We start from the raw sequence: 26,764 nt of genomic DNA, 5'->3' as shown, positions 1-26,764 counted from the left end.
CGTAAGTGGGCGTCGCGAGGCTCGTTCGCTCGCATCGCGATAAATCGTGTTTCCCGAGATAAGTCGGAGCTCGTCCTCGAGAGAGTAAACGTCCAACTCCTGATACCGCAGAAAATGAACGAGAAAGAGGATCGAGACGGGGAATTCGCCGGGAACCTCTTAGTGCAAGAGAGAGTGCTACGATTGATCGGAATATGGCCCTTGAACAGCAACAGTTTCGTCGCGTCGTCCACCGGTCGATGGATTTTCGCTTTGATAACGCAAGTATGGTCGCAATTAGGCACCTTTTACTCACCGATCACGAGTAGGAATCGTAGACTTGCACGTTTTCCATCCAGAGGCTTCGACGCGTTAAAGCATACGACACAAATTGGAATAAATAGTTAGATTTAAGAAAATCGGTTGAAAAATTGTCGTGAATTGCTTGGATATGGTTATTTCGATATAACAACAGTGAAAACTAATCGTGAGTAAGCGTTTTTTGTTAAAAATACATAAACTAGAACGCGTACATGACTATGACAAAAGTTATTGAATCGAGTCTAGTCGCTGCTGGACACAAGATGGCCGATCGTGGCCATCACGCGCTGGACTCATAAGGGGTTAGATGACACGAGGAGTACAAAGATTTATGATACCCTTTCACCGGAAGTTTCTTTGATTCCTTTTACACGAATCTTACAATTCTACTTTCTAATCTATCTTTAACCCGTGATTCAAGTTTGCTCCCTTGAACGATCGTTCGAACGTGCCTAGCTCGAGAGGCCGACGCACGAGCTTAATTTATATCGTTACTCTACAAAGATCGACGAGATTGCCCAAGAACCTTTTCCGTAATTAGATCAGTACTATCTACAGCCTGACGCTGGAGGTCTATCGTCACTGTCTCGACATCGACGATACGATGGACGCATTCGTCATGGACCTGTCCTCCGTCATCAGCCTCTCGAAGTTGCTTATCTTGCGCTACAACTGGAAGCACACCTATTCTCTGGTGAAATCAATCGCCGAAGACTGGTCCACCGTCAAGGACTCCCGTCATCGACGCGTCATGATGGAGTACGCTCGGAAAGGAAGCCTCGTTGCCACGATGATGCTGTATCTGGGCTTTGCCTCTGGACTCTCCTTCGTTGTCAAAGCTCTCCCGCTCAGCCTTCTTCTGCCCACTCAGGTTCGATCCACTAAATCATTAAACTTCATCTTTCGTGCAGCGGGGGCGAAATTTGACACCAGCAAACATTTATACGAGGAGGATCCCCCAGTTTAGGAGGAATAGACATGTTCAACTTACGAATCACGTGTTCATTATAAGAATCATTACTGCTGTGGATATTCAGTAACATTTCTTTCGTTCTTGAGTTCTATCAGCAGTTTTGACGCACCCTATATTTTTCCCATTAGCAGCCCTTCGTGACAATTGACTAAATTCTGTTTAGATGCGTAAAAGCCTAGGGAATTCAACGACCAGCTTCGAGCAGTTTTCGAGGGTAGACTATTTCCTGGCGACCTATTGCGTGTTCGGTCCTCTGCCCTGGATGCGTCAGATTTGCGTGCTCGTGGTGCAAGCTGCACAGATCTTCGTCAACGCCGTCGCTCATTGCGGCAACGACGGATTCTTCTTCTACTTGACGATGCACCTGTGCGGTCAGTTCGAGGTGCTCAAGATGAATTTCGCTGAAATTGAGGCAGACAAGTCCAGGCATCGCGAGAGAATCGGTCTGCTCGTGAAACGACACTGTCGCCTCGTGGTGCTCGCCGACGATCTCGAGCAGAGCTTCAACATGGTCATGCTGATACAGCTGCTGATGAGCACGATGCTCTTGTGCGTAGAAGGTAAATCGACTTTCCAAACTAAACACATTTTCTGCGACATAAAGCACACTGGAATAATTTTCTTCGTTTCTTGAGACGCTCTTTAGTGGATATCTGTACAGTGATAGAAGTTTTGCAGTCTAAATTCAACCTTCTATTTATTGAAACAAATGGCAATACCCACTTATTATAGAAACTCGTAGACATTCTTTTCAGCTTAGAGCAAATTATACTATTTTTACGCGTAGACATAATTTTATAAAAACGATGTTTCCTATCCTACTCGTACGATATTCGCCGCGCATTCTGAATACCTAATTTAAACACCGTTCAACGTCTAAAACGCACCATCATGAGTTAGAGACGCTACGGAACTCGTCGCCCATATTTCAGACATAGAAAACCAGTTAACCGAACCTGTTGTATCCGACATAATGCGATCTCATTGCTCCATAATAGGTATTCGAAGTATCCATTACACGCGTGTGTCAATATCGATTATAGATTCATCGTATCACCGACTGTCGCACCTGATTCCATGTTTTTTCGACTCCAGGCCAAACAGATCTAGGCTTATCAAGGCCTGGGGCTAATTACCAATAACACTAATTTGTTATCTTTTAACACAAACGAGTCAAAAATAAAACAAGAAAATATTGCTAATTTAGAACAGTTTTCTGTTAATGTGAGAGACAATTTTCTAAGTCCCAGAAGATGCACTAAGTTAAGTAATGATACTCGATATTGAGTTTTAAATAAACTTAGAGATAACTCAGGAGGTTATTTTATCTGCATAACTGCTCGTAACTAGTTTTTTATGAACTCACTACCATACCTTGCGTATTGTCTCCGACCAGGATTCACGATGCTGGTCTGCCTGAACGCGAATGACAATATTGGCGCGTTGAAGTGCATCGTGATCATCGTGACGTTGCTGGTGCAGCTGTACGTTTACACCTACGCCGGCGACAGTCTCGAATCCCAAACGGAGGAGATCGCGTTTGCCGCCTACGATTCGCCCTGGTATTATTCTCCAGGACGCGTGGCGAGAGACCTGGTGTTGATCATCGATCGCGGAAACTCGCCGTACAGCGTCACTGCCGGGAAATTCGTGTCGATGAACTTGTACACGTTCAAGGAGATATTGAAAGCGTCAACCTCCTACCTGTCCGTTCTGAAGGCGATGATGGACAAATGAAAACGTATCGGCCACGAATCTACGTCAATGGAGTCCGCTACGACGTTGCCACTTCGAAGGTACATTTGCTTCCAGTATCTGGAAAGATACGAAATAATTGTTCGCTCAGGAGAGATTCGAGTATTATCAAATTTTTATTTAAATCGTGCTTATAAATAGTAGATTCGAAAAATGAAATTTCGAATGATAAATCTTAGGGTCGTTCGAGCCTTGTGCTGGTGCCAGCAAACGAATTCTTTCCCCCCAATCACCGATTTACGGTTGGTTTTGACACGACATATGTTCGACAAATGGCATTAATCCCCATTTCATCGTTCCTAACTGCCATAATGACTCGTTTCGTGTCTCCTTCCAACCATTGGCCATATTTCTTACCTTTGTTTGCCACGTAGAAACGAATCCTCCGGCAAAACCGTTACGGTACAATTTAGAAAAGAATCATAAATAGAGACGAAAGATATTTAACATATCTCTGCAAATAATACAGAGATTACTTTATGCTTCAGACGAGGGTTCAATCGATTTGAAACAATTGGTAAAGAAAACAACCAACGTCGAGTATCGTCAACACCAGCATCATTTTCATTCACTTTCCTTATTCTTTGTCTCCGTCTCTTCTCACTCCGCATTAAACCAATATCCTGTATACATTTTTATCTTGTGATAAATAAAATATGAAGTGTCGCTACAAAATGGCCGTCGGACCAAAACAAGTTTCGCACGCCCCATACAAAAGTCTTAAAATTCAAGAGAGGATCCACGAATTTAAGCTTTACCAGGACTTTAGAACGAAACGAAGCTTCCTTTTTTGCGGTTTCCGGCCCCCCACTCCCATTTCCACGGTTTGCGTCTATCCAGGTGCCATAAAACCCTCAACGACGCTGCAGAGGACGCCGGAACGACCACATCCGGAGGTAACGTACACGTACCACTATTTCCTTCGCAATTTATGTTTCGTTCGCTCACCCAATGTTTCTTCTCTTAATTCCCGCGTGAATTAATCCCATGTATACGTCTCGCGAGGCAACATGAACAGGATTACTGTCATCCAGCGACACGGAATAACGACGTAACTCCTTCCGGAAACTCGCATCGGTCTTGCGAATCGTGTCACCACGAGGGGAACGTCTCGCGATCCTTCAAACTGTACAAACTAGTTCGAGTGGTTATCTTACAGCAGTCGAATGAATAATGGAAAAACTTCCGATTCCAGTTGTTAGTTTTACAAGCAATCAATCGCAATTTAGACATTTCAGAGCTCGGTGTTCCATCCTTCCAAGAAAGGGAGCGATCCCTTCGAAAGCAAGCGGTACTTACGTCGGATAGAACGCAGGTTCGCAGGTAAGAAAACAGCCTTAAACTTTATTCTTAACCCATCCATTTCCTATTAAAATTGAATATTCTTTGAAAACTGTCTTCCGCACTTTTCTTCTCGAACTCAAAATGCAATTCTGTAGACCGTGTTTGCGTAGGAAGTTCGTTCCGCCTTGGACGAAAAGAAGACGCCCGAGGGAAAGCTTGCCGGATCGAACAAGAAGAAGATATCGATATCTGGGTACCCTCTATCTCGGAAATTTCCCGATAACACGCACCTGACGTAAGAACTGTTCGTTGCGACAGGTAGTTAAGCGATTACGGTTGAATAAAACATAAACTGAAAAACACCGCTACATTGTTGCTGGTCGAGCGGAGGAAAAAGGACATGCGTCGTGTACGCTTGGGAACGGTTTTCTACGATCTCTTCGTGGCGTTCCTAAAAAAATGAACGCGTCCTCGAGCAAGGACTTTGCTTACGCAATGGTCCCGTTGAAGATCCTCGCGTGGCCCGTGGGTACCTGGCCCCTCGAGAAATTCAACGTTTCCTCGATCCTGCGATTCGGCGTCGCTATCAGTCTTCTGGTATGGCACTTTTAAATTACTATTGTGATACTTGGCACTTCCAATGTCGAGGATCTTAAGTTGACGCTCTTTAGAGCTTTCGAACGCCGTGTCCAAGCTAGCTCTTTCGCTCAAAATATCGACTGAATTAAAGAAATGGCCACCACCGTGTCTCCTTTCAAAAGGACATTTAAATTCGGAAGTCGAAAGCAGCGTCACCGAGATACCAATTCTGTCTGAAACACGTTTTTGTTTATGCAGCTGTTAATGATAACCATTGTACAGACGGAGATATATTTGGATCACAGCAACCCCGAAAAGAACTTGGACACCCTGGTACTGACCACCTCCGCCATATTAGCGATATCGAAGGTGGCGTTGTTCCGTCTTCGCGCCAATGGCCTGATGTCCACCTTCACCGCGGCGGTGAAGGACTACGACGACCTATCTGGAGTAGAGAAACGGGCGATTGTGAGACGACACGCCTTCATGGGACGAGTAGCGTGCGCCAGCGTCATAGGCTTTTCGTATCTAGGGTCCACGTTGTTCCTAACGCTTCCGATGCTGGCCGAGGACGAAGATATCCCGATAGAAAACGCCAACGATACCCAAGACGAGCCCCTGGACTATCCTATTCCTTCAGAACACACGATGAACAGTTTAAATGTATCTAGAAATTTGTACCCAGTCATCTACCTCTTGGAATACGCGATGTTGCTGATCACCAGCACCGGAAACCTTGGTAATTATTTCCCAAAGTGTCCATTAGCGACGTTTAAAAATGTCCACGAGTTATCTCCGCCATTTTAGAGTTAATTAATAATAAATTACTGGAACAACGCGTTGGGCAGGTAGCGACGGACTGATATATGGCATCACTTTTCACCTGTGTGGTCAAGCAGAGGTCCTGAAGCTGGACTTTGGCAGATTTACCAGCGAAAGCGAGGCCACGAAGAACCGTTTCGACGCGTTAACCAACAGGCATTGTCACATCTTGAACTTGATCGAACAGTTGGATCATATACTCAGTTCCATCTTGGTGATACAGCTGTTAACGAGCTGCGTGCTTATCTGCACATCCGGTAAACGTTCATAAGGCGTTATTTACATTAAAAATGTCTTCGAATCGTATCCAGCGCGAGTGGTTAAATCTGCAAAAGGAACGAATAAAATACTTAGGAATACAATCGGCGACTTTCTCTTGCTGGAAAGCAGAAAGATAATATTGTCGCTCTTTTCAGGGTTTCAGTTTATTTTGTCTCTGAGTACCCACAACGTAGTGATGGTGATAAAAACGTTCATGGTAATGGCCACGTTGTTGACGCAGTTGTTCGCGTACAGTTACGTGGGCGAGTACTTAAAGAATCAAATGGAAGACATCGGGTACTCGATTTATTGCAGCTGCTGGTACGACATTCCACCCAGCTTATCGAAGGATATCGTTTTTGTTCTGCTGAGAGCCCAGGTTCCAGTGCACCTGAAGGCTGGGAAGTTCTTCGTCGTCAATATGGAGACTTACATGAGTATCATGAAAACCTCGATGTCGTATCTATCGGTGTTGAGAGCTATGATAACCTCTTGATGCACCGTTTGCATTGTGAAAGCACATTTGGAAACAGTTACCCCGATAGATGCACAAAGATTTTGTGAAGTAAATAAAGAAGTATAATTAATCGAAATTGAGCAAAGTTGCGTTCGCTAGATGTTAGAGGAAAACGATTGAAACTTGTTTTCTCTAGTCTCGATTGATTCCTTGATCTTTCACTGAGTGAAACTGATCGTAAATAATTTCATTGAAACGAAGATGCAATTAACTTGCCATTTACTCATTTTCTCAAACTTCAACTTTTATTATAACTGTACTTGCTTACCCAATGTTTCGTCCCCCGGGTATTCATTCAATATTCTGCACACCTTACGATGCGATAGATATAATATTGCAATCATCCACATATTTCCCTCCACGAGATGTGTCGTCACAAGGATAACGTCACGATCCTTCGAACGACTGTAGAAAACTGGATCGAGTCGTTATCTTACGGTAGTAGCGAATAAATAAAGAAAACACTTCCGGAGTTCAGCTGATAGTTTCGTAAGCAATCGATCACAATTTAGACATTTCACGGTACCTTTTCTTCCTCGGAAAATACCACGTACGTTGACAGAGTACACACTCGCGACGAGAAAATAGTCATGAACCTCGCTCTTAAGCCGCCGAACGTTCCTCGAAGACATTCCGGCTCGTCTTCTCGCGGGAAGTTTTCCTGTTCCGGTAGAAAACTTTCCTGGGGGAACGAAAAATTGTTTTCGCGAAGAACAGGAAAACTTAGCAACTCGAACAAGAACAAAATGTCCACGATTGAACCGCCAACCCTTCCCGGAATTTTCCCTGTAACGCGCAGCTGACGTAATGGCGGTGGGCAGTTTGTCGACAGGCGGTAAAGCGATTACGGTTGAATAAAATATAAACCGAAAAATATACTACATTGTTCGAATCGAAGTGAACGTGCGTCGATTGCGTGGGTTAAATTTCCTCCGATCCGTTCGTGCATCCCTCGAAGATGACGTCGTCGGAGAAAGACTTCGCTTACGCGATGAATCCGTTGAAGATCCTCGCGTGGCCCGTGGGCACTTGGCCTCTTCAAAAGTACAACTTATTCTCGACCTTACGAACCATTCTCTCTATCACCATCTTGGTATGAATGTAACGTTTCTATCGCGTGGCTTCGCGCGTACCTGTTTCGATCGAGAGATGTTTACACCATTGAATTTGGGTGCAAATTATTAATTGTCTTTTTAATACCTTTGGTAGAAATAATGATCGTTGCATTTCCTACTCTTAGTAGTGAATTTAATTTCAAGCCATAATTCTCTGGCCATTGCATTTCCTACTTTCAGAAATGAATTAAAAATTTCAGTTTACTAAATTTGAAAATAAAAGGTAAAAAATTGTAAAAAGTCCTGTGTCTAGATAACAATTCTGACGATCATGAGCGTCGAGATATGGTTGGACCTGAACAACGCAGAGAAGAATCTGGAAGCTGTGATGCTGATCGGTTGTGGCGTTTTGGCGGTGTCGAAAGTGATATGGTTCCATTTCAATCCCTACGGGTTGATCACCAATTTTTCTTCGGCGGTGAGAGACTACAAGGAGTTCTGCGGAGTCGAGAAACGAGCAATCATGCGACAGCACGCTTATATGAGCCGAGTAGCGTGTGTGGGCGTGATGGGTTTCTCGTTTACAGCTGTGACGCTCATGTCGATCACGCAGGCGTTAACCAAAGACAATACTACGGTGAACCAAAGGAACAAATTTGGTATTAAAAAGTTTTCACTACATTTTCTACTCGTAAAGTTTCAATATTTCGGTAGTGTATAATTTTGAACAATTTTTGGGAGCAAAGTATCCCCCATTTAATTCGAAATAATGCATTACCATTTCTAAAGAATATTTTGTGGTACTCAGAAAGTTTGTAACGTTTTATTACCAATTCCCCCCCCCCCCCTCCCCATGAAGATAACAATACTACTCAAAAGGAACCGATGAATTATCCGTTTCCCTCCGAACTGACTATGGAAATTCTGCACATACCGGAGAATTCCTATCCCTTGATTTTTATCACGGAGAATATTATGCTGCTAGTCATGTCCGCTGGAAATCTCGGTAACGATTCACCTTATATAGCCATTTTTCATCGTGTGCGGACAATCGATCAATTTCCTTTTTCGTAGGCAGCGACAGTTTGTTCTTCGGCATCGCTTTTCACCTGTGTGGCCAAGCAGGGATATTGAAGATGGAGTTCAACAGATTCATCGATGAAAGCGAGAACATGATACGCCATTTTCACGAATTAGCCTCGAGACACTACCATCTCTTGAAATTGTTTAAGGATCTAAACGATACAATGAGCACCATATTGCTCATACAACTGCTCACGAGTTACTTCCTTATTTGCATTACAGGTAAAAAAACTCATTTCTACGTTGTTTTCGCTCGCAAGGAGAGTATTTAAACTCTTTTTTAACGTCTAATTTTTGGATTTCTATATATACTCAATATCTGGTAACTGAAAATATGGACTAAAATTTGTCAAATGTTCAAAATAAATGTTCAAGCTTCATTTGTGGTAACAGAAACTGAATCGACGAAACAAATGAAGGATATCGAAGTTCCAAGCATTTATAAATTTTTTAAAATTGTTGGATCGCAAAGGGGTAACATCGAGCGCGAAACGTACGCTCGAGTTATTGACGATTCGTACTCGTTTCAGGATTTCAATTTATACTGTCTCTGAACGTCCACAACATAGTAATGGTGATGAAAACGTTCATAGTAATGAGCATAGTAATGTCGCAATTATTCGCGTACAGTTACGTGGCGGAGTACTTGAAGAATACAATGGAAGAAATCGGATATGCGGCTTATTGCAGCAGCTGGTACAACATACCGAGCTATTTGTCGAGGGACATCGTTTTCGTCCTGAGAAAGAGTCAGGACCCGATGCAGCTAAGGGCCCAACATTTCTTCGTCGTCAATATGGAGACTTACATGAGTATCGTGAAAACGTCGATGTCGTATCTTTCGGTCCTACGTGTTATGATTACCACTTAAGACAATTTTACTTAAAACACTTGTAGATCAGTTGTTGACAATGTATGTGTCGAACTTTTGTTCGAGCGTTATAATTGTTTGTCTTTTCAACTTTATATAAAAAAGTAACGTACAAACCTGTTTCTGCATTAAACAGTAAGACATCCACTAACAAGTCTTTTCTCGTTTCTTTTTTAATTCGACAGACTGCAATCACATTTTTCGTATCGTATATATTATACACAATTCACCATCAATTCACTCACGTAATCTTCTTCTGTTTTCGGTGAGTGTTGTTCCCATATTATACATCACTATCATCGAATGACAACATAGCTTCTTACATCGGTTTCACGAATCGTGCCACTGTACAGTGAACATCTAGATCCTTCGAAGGAGTATACGAAACTATTTCGAGTCGTTATCTTACGGCAGCGAATGAATAAAAGAACAACTTGCGAGTTCGGTGGTCAGTTTCAGTTACGATCAATCGCAATTTAGACATTTCAGACTTCATACTTCTGCTTGCTAAGAAAGGAAACCATGTTTTCGAAAGAAAACCGCCACTTATGTCGACAGGACGCGTTCGCGACGGGAACACGTGTATTTCCCATAAAAATTGAACTCGAAGGTACTTTTTCTTAGGACACGTTTTATCGAAAAGAACAAGATGTGCGCTATCGGGCATCCTCCCGGGAATTTTCTCGATAACGCGCAGCTGATGTAACAATAGGCAGTTAAGCGATTACGGCTGAATAAAACATAAAGCGAAATATACGGTACATTGTTGCGAATAAAGAAAGAACGCGCATGTCGATTACCTGGAAATGGTTTTCTCCGATCTCTATGAGCATCCCTCGAAGATGAAGAAGAATAAAGACTTTGAATACGCAATGGTTCCGTTGAAGATCCTCGCGTGGCCAGTGGGCACTTGGCCGCTTGAAAAGTACAACTTATATTCGGCTTTCCGAAGCATCGTCAGCATTATATTCTTGGTATGGAATCTTCTTAATCGTTCTGTCATTTCATGGTATGTTCATCTATCCTCAGGGCCCAAATAAAAAAAGTTAGACGAAAATTACAATTTAAATTATACGCTAGAAGCATATCTTCGCGCATATGGAGAGTCATGCATTCGTCGCAATGATATTCCAGCTATTTATTTTCTCTAGATATTTATGAAAGCGTAGAAAGACGTGTGATAGACTGTTTCTTCGAAATGCAATTGTCTATATCGAACGAAAGCGAATGAAAATTTTCAAATTTTCCCATGCTAGTTTCTGAACCAGCTGTCGATACGATTTTCAAATTATATTTTGATATATTTATAGATGATGATGGTAATGATCGTGCAAATGGAGGTGTATTTGGATGTGACGAACGCCGAGAAGAACCTGGACGCCCTGGTGCTGATCGGTTGTGGAATCCTAGCAGTGTCAAAGGTGGCCAAGTTTCGGTTCTCTTCGGAGGGTTTGGTCACCAATTTTTCTTCGGCGTTGAAGGACTACGAGGATCTAGGCGGCGTTGAGAAACAAGCGATCGTGCGACATCACGCTTACATGGGCCGTGTGGCATGCGTGGGTGTGCTGTTTTTCTCGTGCATGAGCACGTCTCTTTTCACGATCGTGTCAATAGTGGCAGGAATAGAGGATACCGCGAACGAAGACGATAACGTCACGCAAGGGGAAGCAACAGACTACCCGATCCCCTCCGAATTGATTTTCGAGAGTCTACGAGTGCCTGAGAATTATTATCTGGTGATTTTCATCGTGGAGTACGGAATGCTGCTGATCACAGCCGCTGGAAATCTGGGTAAACTCTTTATTAAAATAACTATTTATAGTGTAGGAATTGATGCTCCGTGTGAATGTTTATTGATTGGTATGGCTGAGGAATGTTTTGAGTGAAGTGTTTTGGAACAATTGGCTGAGCTGTGAAAGAAGAGTTTTGGGACAAAGATCACACTTGAGATTATTTTGTGAACGGAAATCCCATGGCCACTCAGGGCTGGACGCGAATGTGATCGAATACGTTTTTCGAAAGATAGAGTGAAAGAAAATGAATTCGAACAAGCACATAAGCTTCGAGAAAAGCACGCAGCAGAGCGAATAGAGCGAGTTTAGTGAATTGTGGGAGTATTCGTGGGTTCTGTGAGAGAGTCTTGAGGGTTCCTCTGGGTTTGATTTAAGTTCCTGTTACGTTATTGCTTTAAAAAAGCCTCCAATCCATTCATTCGTACCTCGATTCCCATCTACGAGAAATTTTCTACAAATAATTCCTACAATAATGTTTGTATACGAGTTTTACGCTTCTTTTCTTTGGTAGGCAGCGATGGATTGTTCTTTGGTATCACTTTTCATTTATGCGGCCAGGCGGAGGTGTTAAAGTTCGAGTTCAAGAAATTCTTCGACGAAAACGAGAACACCGCGAATCGATTCAGCGTACTAGCAAAGAGGCACAAACATTTGTTGAAAATGGCTGAAAAGCTCAATGACATAATTCGCGCCATTCTGAGCATACAACTGTTCACGAGTTGCTTGCTTATTTGCACCACTGGTGAAAGTTTAACCATTTTATCTTGGAAACGTACCGTATGTAAATACGTTCAGAGGCGTTCGATTGATGTACGATGTATTACTCGTTTCAGGATTTCAATTTATACTGTCTCTGAACGTCCGCAACATGGTGATGGTGATGAAAACGTTCATAGTAATGGGCACAGTGTTGATGCAGTTGTTCGCGTACAGTTACGTGGGGGAGTACTTGAAGAATAAAATGGAAGAAATCGGATATGCGGCTTATTGCAGCAGCTGGTACAACATACCGAGCTATTTGTCAAGGGACATCGTTTTCGTCCTGAGAAAGAGTCAGGACCCTGTGTGCTTGAGAGCCCAACAATTCTTTATCGTCAATATGCAGACTTATATGAGTATCGTGAAAACCTCGATGTCGTATCTTTCGGTCCTACGCGTTATGATTACCACTTAAGACAATTTTACTTCTCTTATTTTTGGGGCTGGAAAATGGAAACACTCGTAAATCTTTCGTTAACTTATAATAGTTTGTACTTTGAACTTTACATAAAAAAAATACCGTAAAAACCTGTTTATGTATTCGATAGTAAGACTTCCAGTCCTCCCTCGTTTCTTTTTAAATTCGACAGATTGCAATCACATTTTTCGTATCATATATATTATACACAGTTCACCATCAATTCACTCACGTAATCTTCTTCTGTTCTCGGTGAGTGTTGATCCCATGTTATACATCACTATCATCGAATGACAACATAGCTTCTTGCATCGGTTTCACGAATCGTGCCACAGCACAGTGAACATCTAGATCCTTCGAAGGAGTATACGAAACTATTTCGAGTCGTTATCTTACGGCAGCGAATGAATAAAAGAACAACTTGCGGGTTCGGTGGTCAGTTTCAGTTACGATCAATCGCAATTTAGACATTTCAGGCTTCATACTTCTGCTTGCAAAGAAAGGAAACCAAGTTTTCGAAAGTAAACCACTACTTATGTCGACAGGACGCATTCGCGACGGAAACACGTGTATTTTCCATAAAAATTGAACTCGAAGGTACTTTTTCTTAGAACATGTTTCGTCGAAGAGAACAAGATGTGCGCTATCGGGCATCCTCCTGGGAATTTTCTCGATAACGCGCAGCTGATGTAACAATAGGTAGTTAAGCAATTACGGCTGAATAAAACATAAACCTAAACACACGGTACATTGTTGCGAATAAAGAAAGAACGCGCATGTCGATTACCTGGGAACGGTTTTCTCCGATCTCTATGAACATCCCTCGGAGATGAAGAAGAATAAAGACTTCGAATACGCAATGGTTCCGTTGAGAATTCTTTCGTGGCCATTGGGCACTTGGCCGCTTCAGAAGTATAACATATATTCAGCTTTCCGAACCATCGCCAGCATTATATTCTTGGTATGGAAGCTTTTGTTTTTAATCCTTCTATCGTTTCGTAGTCCGTTATTCAGAATATCCCAAATTTTAACGGCCTTCATCTATCCTCTGTATCCTTATCCTTTCTAAATTATGTGCCCATTATTTTCTCCAAATATTTATGAAAGCGTAGAAAGACGAGTGATAAATTGTTTCTACGAAATGTATCGTCTATATCGAACGAAAGCGAATGAAAACCAAGAACGCGTATGTATGTTAATTTTCTGAATCAAAGGTGTTACCTTCTCCGGAGGATATATGTAACGATCAATTAAGAGAAGCTCTTACCATTCGCTTTCAAATTTTCCCATTCTAGTTCCTAAACCAGCAGTCGCTACGATTTTCAAATTCTATTTTTATATATTTATAGATGATAATGTTAACGATTGTGCACATGGAAGTGTATTTGGACTTGACGGACGCCGAGAAGAACCTGGACGCCTTAGTGCTGATCGGTTGTGGAATCCTGGCGGTGTCGAAGGTTCTCAAGTTCCGGTTCTGTCCGGAAGCATTGATCACCAATTTTTATTCGGCGATGAAGGACTACGAGGATCTAGGCGGCGTTGAGAAACGAGCGATCGTGCGACATCACGCTTACTTGGGCCGTATGGCGTGCATAGGTGTGGTGTGTTTCTCGTGCATGACTTCGTCTCTTTTCACGATCGTATCGATATTAGCTGGAATGGAGGATACCGTGATCGAAGACGATAACGGCACGCAAGGGGAAACAATAGACTACCCGATCCCCTCTGAAATGACTTTGGAGATTCTACGAGTGCCTGGGAATTACTATCTGGTGATTTTCGTCGTGGAGTACGCGATGCTGTTGGTCACGGGCGCTGGAAATCTGGGTAAACTCTTTATTAAAATACGTATGTATAGTGTTTGTATACGAGTTTTACGCTTCTTTTCTTTGGTAGGCAGCGATGGATTGTTCTTTGGTATCACTTTTCATTTATGCGGCCAGGCGGAGGTGCTAAAGTTCGAGTTCAAGAAATTCGTCGACGAAAACGAGAACACCGCGAACCGTTTCAGCGTGCTAGCAAAGAGGCACAAACATTTGTTGATAATGGCGGAGAAGCTCAACGACATAATCTGCACCATTTTGAGCATACAACTATTCACGAGTTGCTTGCTTATTTGCACCACTGGTGAAAGTTTAATCATTGTATCTTGGGAACGCACCGTATGTAAATGCATTCAGACGCGTTCGATTGATGTACGATTCATTACTCGTTTCAGGATTTCAATTTATACTGTCTCTGAACGTCCGCAACATGGTGATGGTGATGAAAACCTTCATAGTAATGGGTGCAGTGTTGATGCAGTTGTTCGCGTACAGTTACGTGGGGGAATACTTGAAGAATCAAATGGAAGATATCGGGTACGCGGCTTATTGCAGTAGCTGGTACAACATACCGAGCTATTTGTCGAGGGACATCGTTTTCGTGTTGAGAAGAACTCAAGACCCTGTATGCTTGAGAGCCCAACAATTATTCATCGTCAATATGCAGACTTATACGAGTATCGTGAAAACCTCGATGTCGTATCTTTCGGTCCTACGCGTTATGATTACCACTTAAGACAACTTTACTCCTCTTATTGTTGAGGCTGGAAAATGGAAACACTCGTAAATCTCTTGTTGACTTATAATAGCTTGTACTTTGAACTTTGCATAGAAAAAATACCATAAAAACCTGCTTATGTATTCGATAGTAAGACTCCCATTTAGTCCTCCCTCGTTTCTTTTTAAATTCGACAGATTGAAATCACATTTTTCGTATCATATACATTATACACGGTTCAACATCAATTCACTCACGTAATCTTCTTCTGTTTTCGGTGAGTGTTGTTCCCATATTATACATCACTATCATCGAATGACAACATAACTTCTTACATCGGTTTCACGAATCGTGCCACTGCACGGTGAACAACTGGATCCTTCGAAGGAGTATACGAAACTGTTTCGAGTTGTTATGTTACGGCAGCGAATGAATAAAAGAACAACTTGCGAGTTCGGTAGTCAGTTTCAGTTACGATCAATCGCAATTTAGACATTTCAGACTTCATACTTCTGCTTGCAAAGAAAGGGAACCATGTTTCCGAAAGAAAACCACCACTTATGTCAACAGGACGCGTTCGCGACAGGAGCACGTGTATTTTCCATAAAAATTGAACACGAAGGTGCTTTTTCTTAGAACTCGTTTCGTCGAAGAGAATAAGACGTCGACTATCGGGCATCCTCCTGGGAATTTTCTCGATAACGCGCAGCTGATGTAACAATAGGCAGTTAAGCGATTACGGCTGAATAAAACATAATGCGAAATATACGGTACATTGTTGCGAATAAAGAAAGAACGCGCATGTCGATTACCTGGAAATGGTTTTCTCCGATCTCTATGAGCATCCCTCGAAGATGAAGAAAAATAAAGACTTTGAATACGCGATGGTTCCGTTGAAGATCCTCGCGTGGCCAGTGGGCACTTGGCCGCTTGAAAAGTACAACTTATTTTCGGCTTTCCGAAGCATCGCCAGCATTATATGCCCGGTATGGAATCTTCTTAATCGTTCTGTCATTTCGTGGTGTGTTCATCTATCTTCTAGGCCCAAATAAAAAAAGTTAGACAAAAATTACAATTTAAATCATACGCTAGAAGCATATCTTCGCGCATATAGAGAGTCATGCATTCGTCGCAATGATATTTCAGCTATTTATTTTCTCTAAATATTTATGAAAGCGTAGAAAGTCGAGTTTCTTCGAAATGTATCGTCTATATCGAACGAAAGCGAATGAAATTTAAGAACGCGTATTTATGTTAGTTTTCTGAACCAGAGATGTTACCTCCTCGGGAAGATGTATGTAACGATCGATTAAGAGAAGCTCTTTCCATTCGCTTTCAAATTTTCCCATGCTAGTTCCTAAACCAGCAGTCAATACGATTTTCAAATTATATTTTGATATATTTATAGATGATGATGGTAATGATCGTGCAAATGGAGATGTATTTGGACGTGACGGACGCCGAGAAGAACCTGGACGCCCTGGTGCTGATCGGTTGTGGAATCCTAGCAATGTCGAAGGTGGCCAAGTTTCGGTTCTCTTCGGAGGGTTTGGTCACCAATTTTTCTTCGGCGTTGAAGGACTACGAGGATCTAGACGGCGTTGAGAAACGAGCGATCGTGCGACATCACGCTTACATGGGCCGTGTGGCATGCGTGGGTGTGCTGTTTTTCTCGTGCATGAGCACGTCTCTTTTCACGATCGTGTCAATGGCAACTGGAATAGAGGATACCGCGGACGAAGACGATAACGGCACGCAAGGGGAAGCAACAGACTACCCGTTCCCCTCCGAATTGATTTTCGAGAATCTACGAATTCCTGAGAATTATTATCTGGTGATCTTCATCATGGAGTACACGATGATGCTGATCACAACCGCTGGAAATCTGGGTAAACTCTTTATTAAAATACATATTTATAGTGTAGTAATGGATGCTCCGTGTGAATGTTTATTGATTGGTATGGCTGAAGGATGTTTTGAGTGAAGTGTTTTGGAACAATTGGCTGAGCTGTGAAAGAAGAGTTTTGGGACAAAGATCACACTTGAGATTATTTTGTGAACGGAAATCCCATGGCCACTCAGGGCTGGACGCGAATGTGATCGAATGCGTTTTTCGAATAACTGATGGCTGTGTCTAGGGTGAACGGAATAAAGTGAAGGAGAGAATGAAAGATAGAGTTAAAGAAAATGAATTCGAACAAGCACATAAGCTTCGAGAAAAGCGAGCAGCAGAGCGAATAGAGCAAGTTTAGTGAATTGTGGGAGTATTCGTGGGTTCTGTGTTAGAGAGTCTTTTGAGTTCCTCCGGATTTAATTTAAATTCTTGTTACGTTATTGTTTTAAAAAAGCCTCCAATCCATTCATTCGTACCTCGATTCCCATCTACGAGAAATTTTCTAGAAATAATTCCTACAATAATGTTTGTACACAAGTTTTACGCTTCTTTTCTTCGGTAGGCAGCGATGGATTGTTCTTTGGTATCACTTTTCATTTATGCGGCCAGGCGGAGGTGTTAAAGTTTGAGTTCAAGAAATTCTTCGACGAAAACGAGATCACCGCGAATCGTTTCAGCGTACTAGCAAAGAGGCACAAACATTTGCTGACATTGGCTGAGAAGCTCAACGACATAATCTGCACCATTTTGAGCATACAACTGTTCACGAGTTGCTTGCTTATTTGCACCACTGGTGAAAGTTTAATCATTCTATCTTGAGAATGCAGCGTATGGAAATGCGTTCAGACGCGTTCGATTGATGTACGATGTATTACTCGTTTCAGGATTTCAATTTATAGTGTCTCTGAATGTCCGCAACATGGTGATGGTGATGAAAACCTTCATACTAATGGGTACAGTGTTGATGCAGTTGTTCGCGTACAGTTACATGGGGGAATACTTGAAGAATCAAATGGAAGAAATCGGATACGCGGCTTATTGCAGCAGCTGGTACAATATTTCGAGCTATTTGTCGAGGGACATCGTTTTCGTCCTGAGAAAAAGTCAGGACCCTGTGTGCTTGAGGGCTCAACAATTCTTCGTCGTCAATATGCAGACTTATATAAGCATCGTGAAAACTTCGATGTCGTATCTTTCGGTTCTACGACTTATGATTACGACTTAAAAAACACTTTTATAAGGTATGTATAAGTTAGCGCTATAATTTACTGAGACTTAACATATCTCTTTTCTTTCTTTCAATAGAGACGTAGTTTCTGTCACGGAAGTTCTAAAATGTCTGAAATAGTTCAAATTTATATACTATGTTAACGTGAATATATTTTACGAGTGTTAAATACGGTAATCTCTTATAAATAAGATATTCGTGCTTGCCACTCTATTAATTTGTAAATATTAATATAGTATTTAAATAAAGATATATATATTAAAACGTAAATCCACAGATTCATATAATTTTGCACGGTCAAAAACGAATGGGGCCCATTCGATGGGTCGTGTATCGAAGTTGCTCAGTAAATCGTCGCACTAAACAGTTTGAGGCATTAGATCCATATCGATAGACGCAACCCGTATCTGTCTAGACTATTCGATTTAGCTATTGAAATAAAATACCAAATAAAATTAACAATTGAATATCGAGAGCGCCTAACGATATGCACGATAAAGAAGTATATCGAGTTGCGCGTCTCTAGAACAGAGATGCCAGATTCAGCACCCGGTGCCCTATTCACACATACCAGATCACGCGTACGTGAGCTCGTAGAGTTTCGGAAAGTCGACAAAGGCAAACTGACACATGCCCTCTTTCTCGATTATTCCGAAGCTGCCCGAAGTAATTTCGGACCGCCTCGTGGGAGTCGAGAGAGAAAGGCTCACGTTTGCCTTCTCCATCTTAACAACTGAAATCCGACCTCCCGTCTACGGCATACGATTCGGAATCACGACTGCCCAGGTATTTTTACTTGCCTTCCTAGAGTTCATTACTGAACTCTGCAAATTACTCCTGGTTTCTATTTGCCTCTGATGACCTCTGATGACCAGTGCTGACAAAAGTACAGAACTCCCGACAACTTTTGACACCATACAGCGACTGTTACTGACTGCTCCTGATTACTGCTTGCCTTTGCTGGACTCTGCTGACCATCGCTTATATTTCCGACAACCTATAACGATTACTACTGACTTCTGCTAACCTCTGTTGGTCTTTGCTGATCTCTGTCAGCGTGTGTTTGTCTCTGCTGAACTTTCCGGGCCTCTGCCGAACGCTACCGACCACTGCAGGTATTTCTGATAATGTATAACGATTAATACTTAATACTGCATGCCCCTACAAGTCTCTGCTTGCCTTTGCAGGCTTCTGCTTGCCTGTGCATGCCTTTGCTAGCCTCTGCTGAACACTGCTAACCACCCCTGATACTTCTGATATCGTATAACAATTACTACATGCTACTGTTTGCCCCTGCTGATCTCTGCTTGCCCCTGCATGTCTCTGCTCGTCTCTGCTGACCGCTGTTGACCACCTCTGATGCTTTTGACAACGTATAACGCTTACTACTTGTTACGGTTTGCCCCTACTGGTCTCTGCATGCCTCTACATCCCACTGCATCTCTCTGCTGGCCCCTGCTGGCCTCTCTCGACGTCAGCCGACCACAGCTGACCACTGCTGACCGTTGCTGACCGTTGCTGACAAATTGTAACACGATGTAATATAATATAATATGTTTATATGTATTAAAGTGTTGTATAATGTAAATCTATGGCAATAAATGATATAATTTCAATGAATTCTATGTGTTCTCATCATTTTTAACCCTTCTTTTCCTATCGAAAACATTCCCTTAGTTATAAGACACTCCGAATCTTTTAAAATTTTCTAAGTTCGCCGAAAAGATTTCAAATTTCCCGCCGCCAGGAATTTTTGCGAATTCCTGGAAATGACGTCATTACGTAATATTACATAATGTTACGTAATATTACGTAATTTTTGCTGAAAAATTCCGGCCGCGAGAAATTTTGAAGAGCTATTACGTAATATTACGTAATATTACATAATGTTACGTAATATTACGTAATTTTTGCCGAAAAATTCCGACTGCGAGAAATTTTGAAGAGCTATTACGTAATGTTACGTAATATTACATAATGTTACGTAATATTACGTAATTTTTGCCGAAAAATTCCGACTGCGAGAAATTTTGAAGAGCTGTTACGTAATGTTACGTAATATTACGTAATATTACGTAATAGCTCTTTAAAATGTTGCCGAAAAATTCAGGCCAGAATTTTAGCCGCTGCCTGAAACTTCTTGGAAATTTCAGGGATTCCGAGAAGTTTCAGGGACGCCGGTAAGTTCCAGGGACCCAAGAATTTTCAGGAATTCTTAGAAATGACGTCATTTCCAGGAATTCGCAGAACTTCCTGGCGGCGGGAAATTTGGAGAGGGAAAGAGGGGTAAGAAATGATGAGAATACATAGAATTCTTTGAAATTATATCATTTATTGTCATAGATTTACATTATACAAAACTTTAATACATATAAACATATTATATTATATTACATCATGTCACAAGTTGTCAGCAACGGTCAGCAGTGGTCAGCGATGGTCAGCTGACGTCGGGAGATGTTGGCAGAGGCCAGCTTAGGTCGGGAGATACTGGCAGAGGTCAGCAGAGGGTGGCAGTAGCCAGTAGTAATCGTTATACGTTGCCAGGAATATAAGCGGTGGTCAGCAGTGGTCAGCAGCGGTCAGCAGAGGCCAACGGAGGCCAGCAGACGCATGCAGAGGCAAGTAGAGTCCAGCAGGGGCGGACAGTAACAAGTTGTAATCGTTATACGTTGTCAGAAGTATCAGGAGTGGTCAGTAGCAGTCAGCAGAGTCCAGCGGAGGTAGGCAGAAGTCAGTCGTAATCGTTATACGTTGTCAGAAGTAACAGGAGTGGTCAGCAGCGGTCAGCAGAGGCCCTTGGAGACCTGTTGACGGAAGGTCGGATATTAGTTGTTCAAGTGTTCAAGGAAAGTGTGAGCCTTTCTCTCTCGACTCTCACGAGGTGGTCCGAAATTACTTCGGGCAACTTCGGAGAATCGAGAAAGAGGGCATGCGTCATTTTGCCTTTGTCGGGTTTCCGAAACTCCACGAGCTCACGTACGCGTGATCTGACATAGTGTGAGAGTGCACCTTCGGTGCCTTTCTGGCATCTCTGCTCTAGGAGTTATGTCGTCACGTGCAATGCCATCGCGAGGCAAACATGGCTGTACGTATTTATCAATCCGTGAATTAAAGAGAGCCGGCATGTATCGTCAAACGCAGAAAATACGATTACATCTTCGTCGAAATGTGCTTGAAACAATTAAAATCGCAATATTCGTGTAGTTTTACACGAGAACTCGTTACGAAATCTCTTTACGAACGGTCTGCGAATCGAACGTACGTACATAACCTGAAAACAACGTTTAAATGTCTTTAATAAGAAGAAAGTGTTTATTTCGAAAGAATACTTTAAAATGGCTGGACGATTGAGTAACAGAGCGAAACTAAAGTCGCTGTTGACAGTAACCAGTACTGCTGCGACGATGTTTGGTGGTATTTGCATTTACCAGGGTAACGAAAAGTTTTACAACAATGTTGCTGTGCCTCTGGTGCAACTGTTGGATCCCGAGATCGCGCACACCGCAGCTGTGAAAATTTTAAAATGGGGGCTTCTTGCCAGGCAAAACACAGAGGATCCTGCTTCTCTTGCTATCAATGTCTGGGATCTACGGTTTAAGAACCCAATAGGGATGGCTGCTGGGTTCGACAAGCAAGGAGAAGCTGTAGAGGGTTTGCACAAAATAGGTTTTAGCTTTGTAGAAATAGGTAACTATGTCTGGATGACTCGCAACCAACAAACATTGCTTTGTAATTTCTTTTATACTTAATTGTATTTATAGGATCTGTTACACCAAAGCCTCAACCCGGCAATCCTAAACCTAGGTTGTTTAGATTACCAGAGGACAAAGCAGTTGTTAATAGATATGGGTTTAATAGCGAAGGCCACGATTCTGTATGGCACCGCCTAAGAAAGCTCAAAGACAACTGCAAGTTCCATGGTATCGTTGGGGTGAACTTGGGTAAAAACAAAACGTCCGATGACGCGATCCAAGATTACATAGATGGTATAAGGAAGTTTTCGGACGTGGCGGATTACTTTGTAATTAACGTATCGAGTCCAAACACGCCCGGATTAAGATCTCTGCAGAACAAGAACGATCTAGAACAGCTATTGACAAAAGTAAATGAAACGAGGCAATCTATACAGAGCAAGCAGCCGTTGCTACTCAAACTTGCTCCGGATTTGTCGGACTCGGAGAAGCAAGATATCGCGGACGTGGTACTACGGAAGAGATCCACAGTCGACGGTTTGATACTGTGCAACACTACGATCACGCGAAACAATCTAACGAGTTCTCTTAAAGAGGAGAGCGGAGGACTCAGCGGAGCTCCGCTTTCTAACATGTCCACGGTAATGATTTCGGATATGTACAAACTAACACGTGGTACGATTCCAATAATCGGCGTGGGCGGAATTTTCACCGGAGCAGACGCTTACGATAAAATCAAAGCCGGCGCCTCTCTGGTACAACTTTACACGTCGTTCGCGTACCAAGGACCGCCGATCGTAGGGAAAATTAAACGCGAATTGAACGACATGCTTAAACGGGACGGCCTAACATCCATCAAAGATGCGATTGGAAAAGATGCCAATGTTAGATAATTAAAAGTTATATACGTACGGACAAACCTATTTAAAGATTGTTAATTTATTATTGTTTGTTTTCAAAGTTATAAGATTGTTATGTATTCGCCAATAAAAGAATTTTTACCATGCTCTTGAATGTTTAGTAATTTACGCAACTTCGTTTATGTAACATTTATTCGAGTAACTTTGTTATACAAATATATCCATTTTAATTCGCATTTCCTTTTTGTACATACGTCCGTGACGCTTATTAGTACAACTATCCGTGAATATAGTAAAATATATTTATGGTACCTGCTTCTGCCGGTACAGCGTTATAATTAATATAATTCTCCCTCGATTAGGTCATATATTAAATAATACATAAGCTAGGATTAATACTCGCTGGTAATGTCTTATTCGCTCGGCATCCCTATGATTAACGCTAGATTTACGGACATTGATTACACATATTTCGGTTACATTAAAACACGGATTTCCTTTTAATTAGAATATATATCTGTATCATTGCATCGATAAAATCCAACATAAATCCCATAAATCTAGCGTTGAACAATGTTGAGATATTCAAAGTAAATAATCGTAACAATTTTCGTTTATCTTCTACCGGTGATCGAGACGTAAAAATATTTCGTGGATCGTAAAGATTAAAATTCGATCACCGTCGAGATAAACAATGGTTAGAGACGTTAAAAAGAAGCTAAAACAACTACGATTAATCCTCTATCGGGGATTGTTCTATCCGCGGTTACTCCTTGAGAAACCAATTTTTGGTACCGTCGCTCCCCTCCTTCGACTCCGCTACGCAATTACAATCAACATAAATAAATCGACATTTCACGCGGGTCTAAGTTAATAACATCTACGCAAGAGCACGTTTGCTCGTAAGCTGAAAGCAAAAGAAGATCGACGAACGATGGATCGTCGTCGGTCCGGCACGTAGTCCGTATACGAATTACATTTTCAGGTACACGAGTACGATAACGTTGGAGTGGTTGCAACGTTAGGCATCAATGTAAACCAAGGTTTCCCCCCAACCCCTGCTCCTTCCTCCACTGGGCCAATCGGATGCGGTACCAGGCCTGTAGAACGAGGATTAGTCAAAAAGAGAAGAGTCTAAATAATTGAGATTTCACTTAAGCGGGTCAACGCTTCCAGATGCAAACCACGTCCAAGCCGACGTGGCTCACATTTGGAAATCCACATTCTTTAAGTGTCTAAAATTGTGCTAGTATTTCTGAGTCTCAATACTGTTCAAAATTGTCGACTAAAAGTATATATGTCTTTTTCAAGGAGAGGGAAAAGGAGATACAAACCTCAACGTCAGCTTCGGAGAGTCCCGTTTCGGCCGCCAATAGAACCACATCCGCCGCGTGAGGTGCTCTGGGCCATCTGTTGAACTGTTCTTGAAGAACGGCTTCCTGATCTTCCGTCAATCGAATCACCCGAATGTCCGATCCTCCCCTACTGGGGTATTGCGGAGAAGGTGATCGCATCATTTTCTCTGCAAACAGTACAACGAGCTCAATAGTGGTCCAAGGGTTTTCGTTTAGCTAACGTAATCTTGATTCATCAACGTGTCCAGGCAGGACTATCCATTATGAATTGCTACCGCCCAATTAGATCTTCACAAAGGAAAATGACAGATTCTTGTGAAGGGAAAAGAAGTAATTTTCCATCATGGTAATGCTCGGTCTCATAGAGCAAGAGGTACATTGCAAAAGCTGAGGCTAAAAATGGCAACTTGCAGATTCAGAACTGAGGGCATTTTATAAATCAAGTATTATACATTTGAAGTCAGTTTGGGCGGTACAAAGTAATGATGAATATATTTTAGATAAAATTCGAACTGTTACTCTTTTCTTTAACACCTCCAAAGTATTGCTTATGGAGTGACTCTTGTGAAAAATTCTATAAAAGGCACCTTCCTTTTTCAGTGGCGAACGAGAAGAACGTGTCAGAGACATATTGGCGTTCCTCGCTGAAGCACGAGGCTTACTTATATTAATTTAAAATTTAAATAGACGCTTGTTTATGGGTAACTTCGTAACATTTTGTCATTGTTTCCAGTCCACGGAGCCCGTTTGGAACGAAAGAGTCACCGTTGTGGCGCGTTGGACAAAGCCGCGCAGTCTGTTTAGAGGCGAGCTAATCGTTCGTCAGTGCCGACGAAGGGAAAAATCGCGGCAATTATCGCGACAAAAGACACGTGAATCACCGCGACGTGTCGCGAATATGGGTCTCGAATATTCCCTTTTACGGGGGAAGAGCGTGCCGATACACCGTAAAGGCGCGAAGAACCGGTCGCCCGGTAAATTGACATTCATTACATAAGTACGTCTCGCATTATCACTTTCTGGCGAGTTATATTACGAAGGCGTGGCGAGCGTAATAGTTGTATAATAACGCCGGTATTACGTAAATATGTGCGATTCTATTTTGCATCCGCGATATTAACGAGCGTGCCCGCTAACGAGGGCAGAATCGCGTTAATTGACGGAGAACGACGCAACAACTCGCGCCGCGATTCATTCAACGAGCATCTTTTTAGCAACCGACGACGCTCGGATCTCGCTCATAGTTTCGCGGCGTGGCATCGTTACTCGGTTTCCCGTTTATTTTCACGGATCTTCGAAGACTGAGACGTTTTACTGCGCCGGGAAACGAGAATAGCACGGCATTGACCCGACTTCAGGGTCTCCGTGCTTTTGGATTCGTTTCAAGAGTCTCGATTCCGTCACGGCGCAAATAACAGAACCCAAACTCTCGGTGCAATATGCGCTTTTCTCGTGGTTGCACCACTTCACAAATTTCGAAGAAACATAAAATTATGAATTTTAGGGTCGCTCGACTATGGTAAAATGTTCTTAACACGACTAGACCAAAACTTTGATTTTACACAATTGTGAACTACATAACAAACATTTCAACTTGAGAATTAATTGTTTCAGTTCCACGGTGAAAAGTCCTGTTATTCATACATGACTAACGCAGTAGTCAAGGTGTTAAAACACTATTCTACCAACTAATCTCTATTAGAATAAGTGAAACATAATATTGGGAACATGATTGTCCTATAGAGTGGCTCGTGACTTTCCCACCAAACTATTTTTAAATTTACAATATCGTAAATTAACTAACATCGTCTCGTAGATGATACATAAACAATTCTAACTAATAATATCGAAGAAAGGAGTATCAAAGTATAATCGTTAGCGTCTTGTGTTAGCACTTACTCGGCTCGACGAATCTCACTTTTCGCTGTGGCTGTGTCCAGGAGTCATTGCGATCGGGAAAAACGGTGCGACGCTCGCAGAGGTAACACTTTCGTTCGTAGAAGTACGAGGAAATGGGTCTGGGCCTGTCCATTCCGACGCTCGGATAAAAAATCGTTAATCGAGAAACGTACTGGCGCGCGGTTAACACGCGACTGGTTTTGTCGCGATCGGTTTTACGCGTATAATAATATAAAAATGTAAATCGATGCGTACACGTGGGAGAAGATCAGCCTTGACGGGATGCACGTATCTAACGAGAGTTTCATCCGAGATTACTTGCCAAAAAGGTTAATTATACGGGGGCCGCTTCCGCTCCTGAATCACCGGCCGATTAAGACGAAAGATATTTGGCCGCTTCCTTGCGACACGTAATTACCCCGACATCCCGATACTCCTTTTTTTAAATCGTTTTATCCGTAGATAGCACGATAAACAAAGTACTCGAGCGACATACGTCAAACGCGGACGTAAATTACTGGTTGAATCGCTCGTTTCGGAGAACGCGTGAGGAGAACGAAACCACGAATGCGCTGTATAATCTTAAGTTACGTTCGTATTATTAAATTGTTCTACGTAAAATAGCGGTATTCTCAAACTAATGGATCTTATCCTGTTTCTAAGAATGAAAATCGTTAGCAAAAGACGATTCTTATGAGTCAAATCGGAGCCTACAATCTACTGTCTTAAATAAGAAATATCAAACGAAGGTAGTTCCAAAAATTTTGAACGGAAGAAACACACAACAAAACTAAATCAAAGTTCATCTTCGTTAAAAAA

General features: G+C 42.2%; 7 protein-coding genes across 7 annotated transcripts; 6 read left to right on the top strand and 1 right to left on the bottom strand.

Annotated features, from left to right (window-relative positions):
- The first annotated feature begins 470 nt into the window (after positions 1-470).
- Positions 471-6,499, top strand: LOC143346024 (uncharacterized). The gene is made up of 8 exons (XM_076773735.1): positions 471-1,171; positions 1,437-1,833; positions 2,670-3,007; positions 4,483-4,607; positions 4,678-4,909; positions 5,150-5,630; positions 5,740-5,970; positions 6,130-6,499. Exons 1-8 carry the CDS (start codon positions 905-907, stop codon positions 6,468-6,470), a joined length of 2,412 nt encoding a protein of 803 aa, XP_076629850.1. The 5' UTR covers positions 471-904; the 3' UTR covers positions 6,471-6,499.
- A 950-nt stretch (positions 6,500-7,449) lies between these two features.
- Positions 7,450-9,500, top strand: LOC143346023 (odorant receptor 85b-like). Its single transcript, XM_076773733.1, has 5 exons — positions 7,450-7,584; positions 7,860-8,205; positions 8,406-8,552; positions 8,621-8,851; positions 9,160-9,500. The coding sequence occupies exons 1-5, from the start codon at positions 7,450-7,452 to the stop codon at positions 9,498-9,500; spliced, it is 1,200 nt and encodes a 399-aa protein (XP_076629848.1).
- A 727-nt stretch (positions 9,501-10,227) lies between these two features.
- LOC143346281 (odorant receptor 82a-like) lies at positions 10,228-12,470 on the top strand. The gene is made up of 4 exons (XM_076774240.1): positions 10,228-10,474; positions 10,811-11,291; positions 11,805-12,035; positions 12,127-12,470. The coding sequence occupies exons 1-4, from the start codon at positions 10,307-10,309 to the stop codon at positions 12,465-12,467; spliced, it is 1,221 nt and encodes a 406-aa protein (XP_076630355.1). The 5' UTR covers positions 10,228-10,306; the 3' UTR covers positions 12,468-12,470.
- Positions 12,471-13,825: 1,355 nt separating this feature from the next.
- Positions 13,826-15,032, top strand: LOC143346022 (odorant receptor 67a-like). The gene is made up of 3 exons (XM_076773732.1): positions 13,826-14,300; positions 14,370-14,600; positions 14,692-15,032. The coding sequence occupies exons 1-3, from the start codon at positions 13,826-13,828 to the stop codon at positions 15,030-15,032; spliced, it is 1,047 nt and encodes a 348-aa protein (XP_076629847.1).
- Positions 15,033-15,832: 800 nt separating this feature from the next.
- LOC143346021 (odorant receptor 82a-like) lies at positions 15,833-18,133 on the top strand. Its single transcript, XM_076773731.1, has 4 exons — positions 15,833-16,000; positions 16,423-16,903; positions 17,471-17,701; positions 17,793-18,133. Exons 1-4 carry the CDS (start codon positions 15,833-15,835, stop codon positions 18,131-18,133), a joined length of 1,221 nt encoding a protein of 406 aa, XP_076629846.1.
- Positions 18,134-21,109: 2,976 nt separating this feature from the next.
- Positions 21,110-22,837, top strand: Dhod (dihydroorotate dehydrogenase 2). The gene is made up of 2 exons (XM_076774242.1): positions 21,110-21,826; positions 21,901-22,837. The coding sequence occupies exons 1-2, from the start codon at positions 21,475-21,477 to the stop codon at positions 22,722-22,724; spliced, it is 1,176 nt and encodes a 391-aa protein (XP_076630357.1). The 5' UTR covers positions 21,110-21,474; the 3' UTR covers positions 22,725-22,837.
- A 28-nt stretch (positions 22,838-22,865) lies between these two features.
- On the bottom strand, positions 22,866-26,445 carry LOC143346285 (homeodomain-only protein). Its single transcript, XM_076774246.1, has 3 exons — positions 25,946-26,445; positions 24,026-24,213; positions 22,866-23,791 (listed from the first exon to the last, which is right to left on the bottom strand). Exons 1-3 carry the CDS (start codon positions 26,076-26,078, stop codon positions 23,720-23,722), a joined length of 393 nt encoding a protein of 130 aa, XP_076630361.1. The 5' UTR covers positions 26,079-26,445; the 3' UTR covers positions 22,866-23,719.
- Between the last annotated feature and the right edge of the window lie 319 nt (positions 26,446-26,764).

The sequence above is a fragment of the Colletes latitarsis genome, chromosome 10 (assembly GCF_051014445.1).
Source record: "Colletes latitarsis isolate SP2378_abdomen chromosome 10, iyColLati1, whole genome shotgun sequence".
NCBI classification, from domain to species: Eukaryota; Metazoa; Arthropoda; class Insecta; order Hymenoptera; family Colletidae; genus Colletes; species Colletes latitarsis.
This window is presented reverse-complemented; position numbering and strand designations above follow the sequence as displayed.

Bases quoted from the DNA above. Each gene is read 5' to 3' on its own strand.
- LOC143346024 (XM_076773735.1), top strand. From the start codon at position 905: ATGGACGCATTCGTCATGGACCTGTCCTCCGTCATCAGCCTCTCGAAG. The intron at 1,834-2,669 runs GTAAATCGACTT...GTCTCCGACCAG, and splicing joins GATGCTCTTGTGCGTAGAAG to GATTCACGATGCTGGTCTGC. The intron at 3,008-4,482 runs TGAAAACGTATC...GTGTTTGCGTAG, and splicing joins TGAAGGCGATGATGGACAAA to GAAGTTCGTTCCGCCTTGGA.
- LOC143346023 (XM_076773733.1), top strand. From the start codon at position 7,450: ATGACGTCGTCGGAGAAAGACTTCGCTTACGCGATGAATCCGTTGAAG. The intron at 8,206-8,405 runs GTATTAAAAAGT...CTCCCCATGAAG, and splicing joins GAACCAAAGGAACAAATTTG to ATAACAATACTACTCAAAAG. The intron at 8,852-9,159 runs GTAAAAAAACTC...TACTCGTTTCAG, and splicing joins CTTCCTTATTTGCATTACAG to GATTTCAATTTATACTGTCT.
- LOC143346281 (XM_076774240.1), top strand. From the start codon at position 10,307: ATGGTTTTCTCCGATCTCTATGAGCATCCCTCGAAGATGAAGAAGAAT. The intron at 10,475-10,810 runs GTATGGAATCTT...ATATATTTATAG, and splicing joins TCGTCAGCATTATATTCTTG to ATGATGATGGTAATGATCGT. The intron at 11,292-11,804 runs GTAAACTCTTTA...TTTCTTTGGTAG, and splicing joins CACAGCCGCTGGAAATCTGG to GCAGCGATGGATTGTTCTTT.
- LOC143346022 (XM_076773732.1), top strand. From the start codon at position 13,826: ATGTTAACGATTGTGCACATGGAAGTGTATTTGGACTTGACGGACGCC. The intron at 14,301-14,369 runs GTAAACTCTTTA...TTTCTTTGGTAG, and splicing joins CACGGGCGCTGGAAATCTGG to GCAGCGATGGATTGTTCTTT. The intron at 14,601-14,691 runs GTGAAAGTTTAA...TACTCGTTTCAG, and splicing joins CTTGCTTATTTGCACCACTG to GATTTCAATTTATACTGTCT.
- LOC143346021 (XM_076773731.1), top strand. From the start codon at position 15,833: ATGGTTTTCTCCGATCTCTATGAGCATCCCTCGAAGATGAAGAAAAAT. The intron at 16,001-16,422 runs GTATGGAATCTT...ATATATTTATAG, and splicing joins TCGCCAGCATTATATGCCCG to ATGATGATGGTAATGATCGT. The intron at 16,904-17,470 runs GTAAACTCTTTA...TTTCTTCGGTAG, and splicing joins CACAACCGCTGGAAATCTGG to GCAGCGATGGATTGTTCTTT.
- Dhod (XM_076774242.1), top strand. From the start codon at position 21,475: ATGGCTGGACGATTGAGTAACAGAGCGAAACTAAAGTCGCTGTTGACA. The intron at 21,827-21,900 runs GTAACTATGTCT...TTGTATTTATAG, and splicing joins TTTTAGCTTTGTAGAAATAG to GATCTGTTACACCAAAGCCT.
- LOC143346285 (XM_076774246.1), bottom strand. From the start codon at position 26,078: ATGGACAGGCCCAGACCCATTTCCTCGTACTTCTACGAACGAAAGTGT. The intron at 24,214-25,945 runs GTAAGTGCTAAC...TACTGTTTGCAG, and splicing joins AGTGAGATTCGTCGAGCCGA to AGAAAATGATGCGATCACCT. The intron at 23,792-24,025 runs GTTTGTATCTCC...CTCGTTCTACAG, and splicing joins TCTCCGAAGCTGACGTTGAG to GCCTGGTACCGCATCCGATT.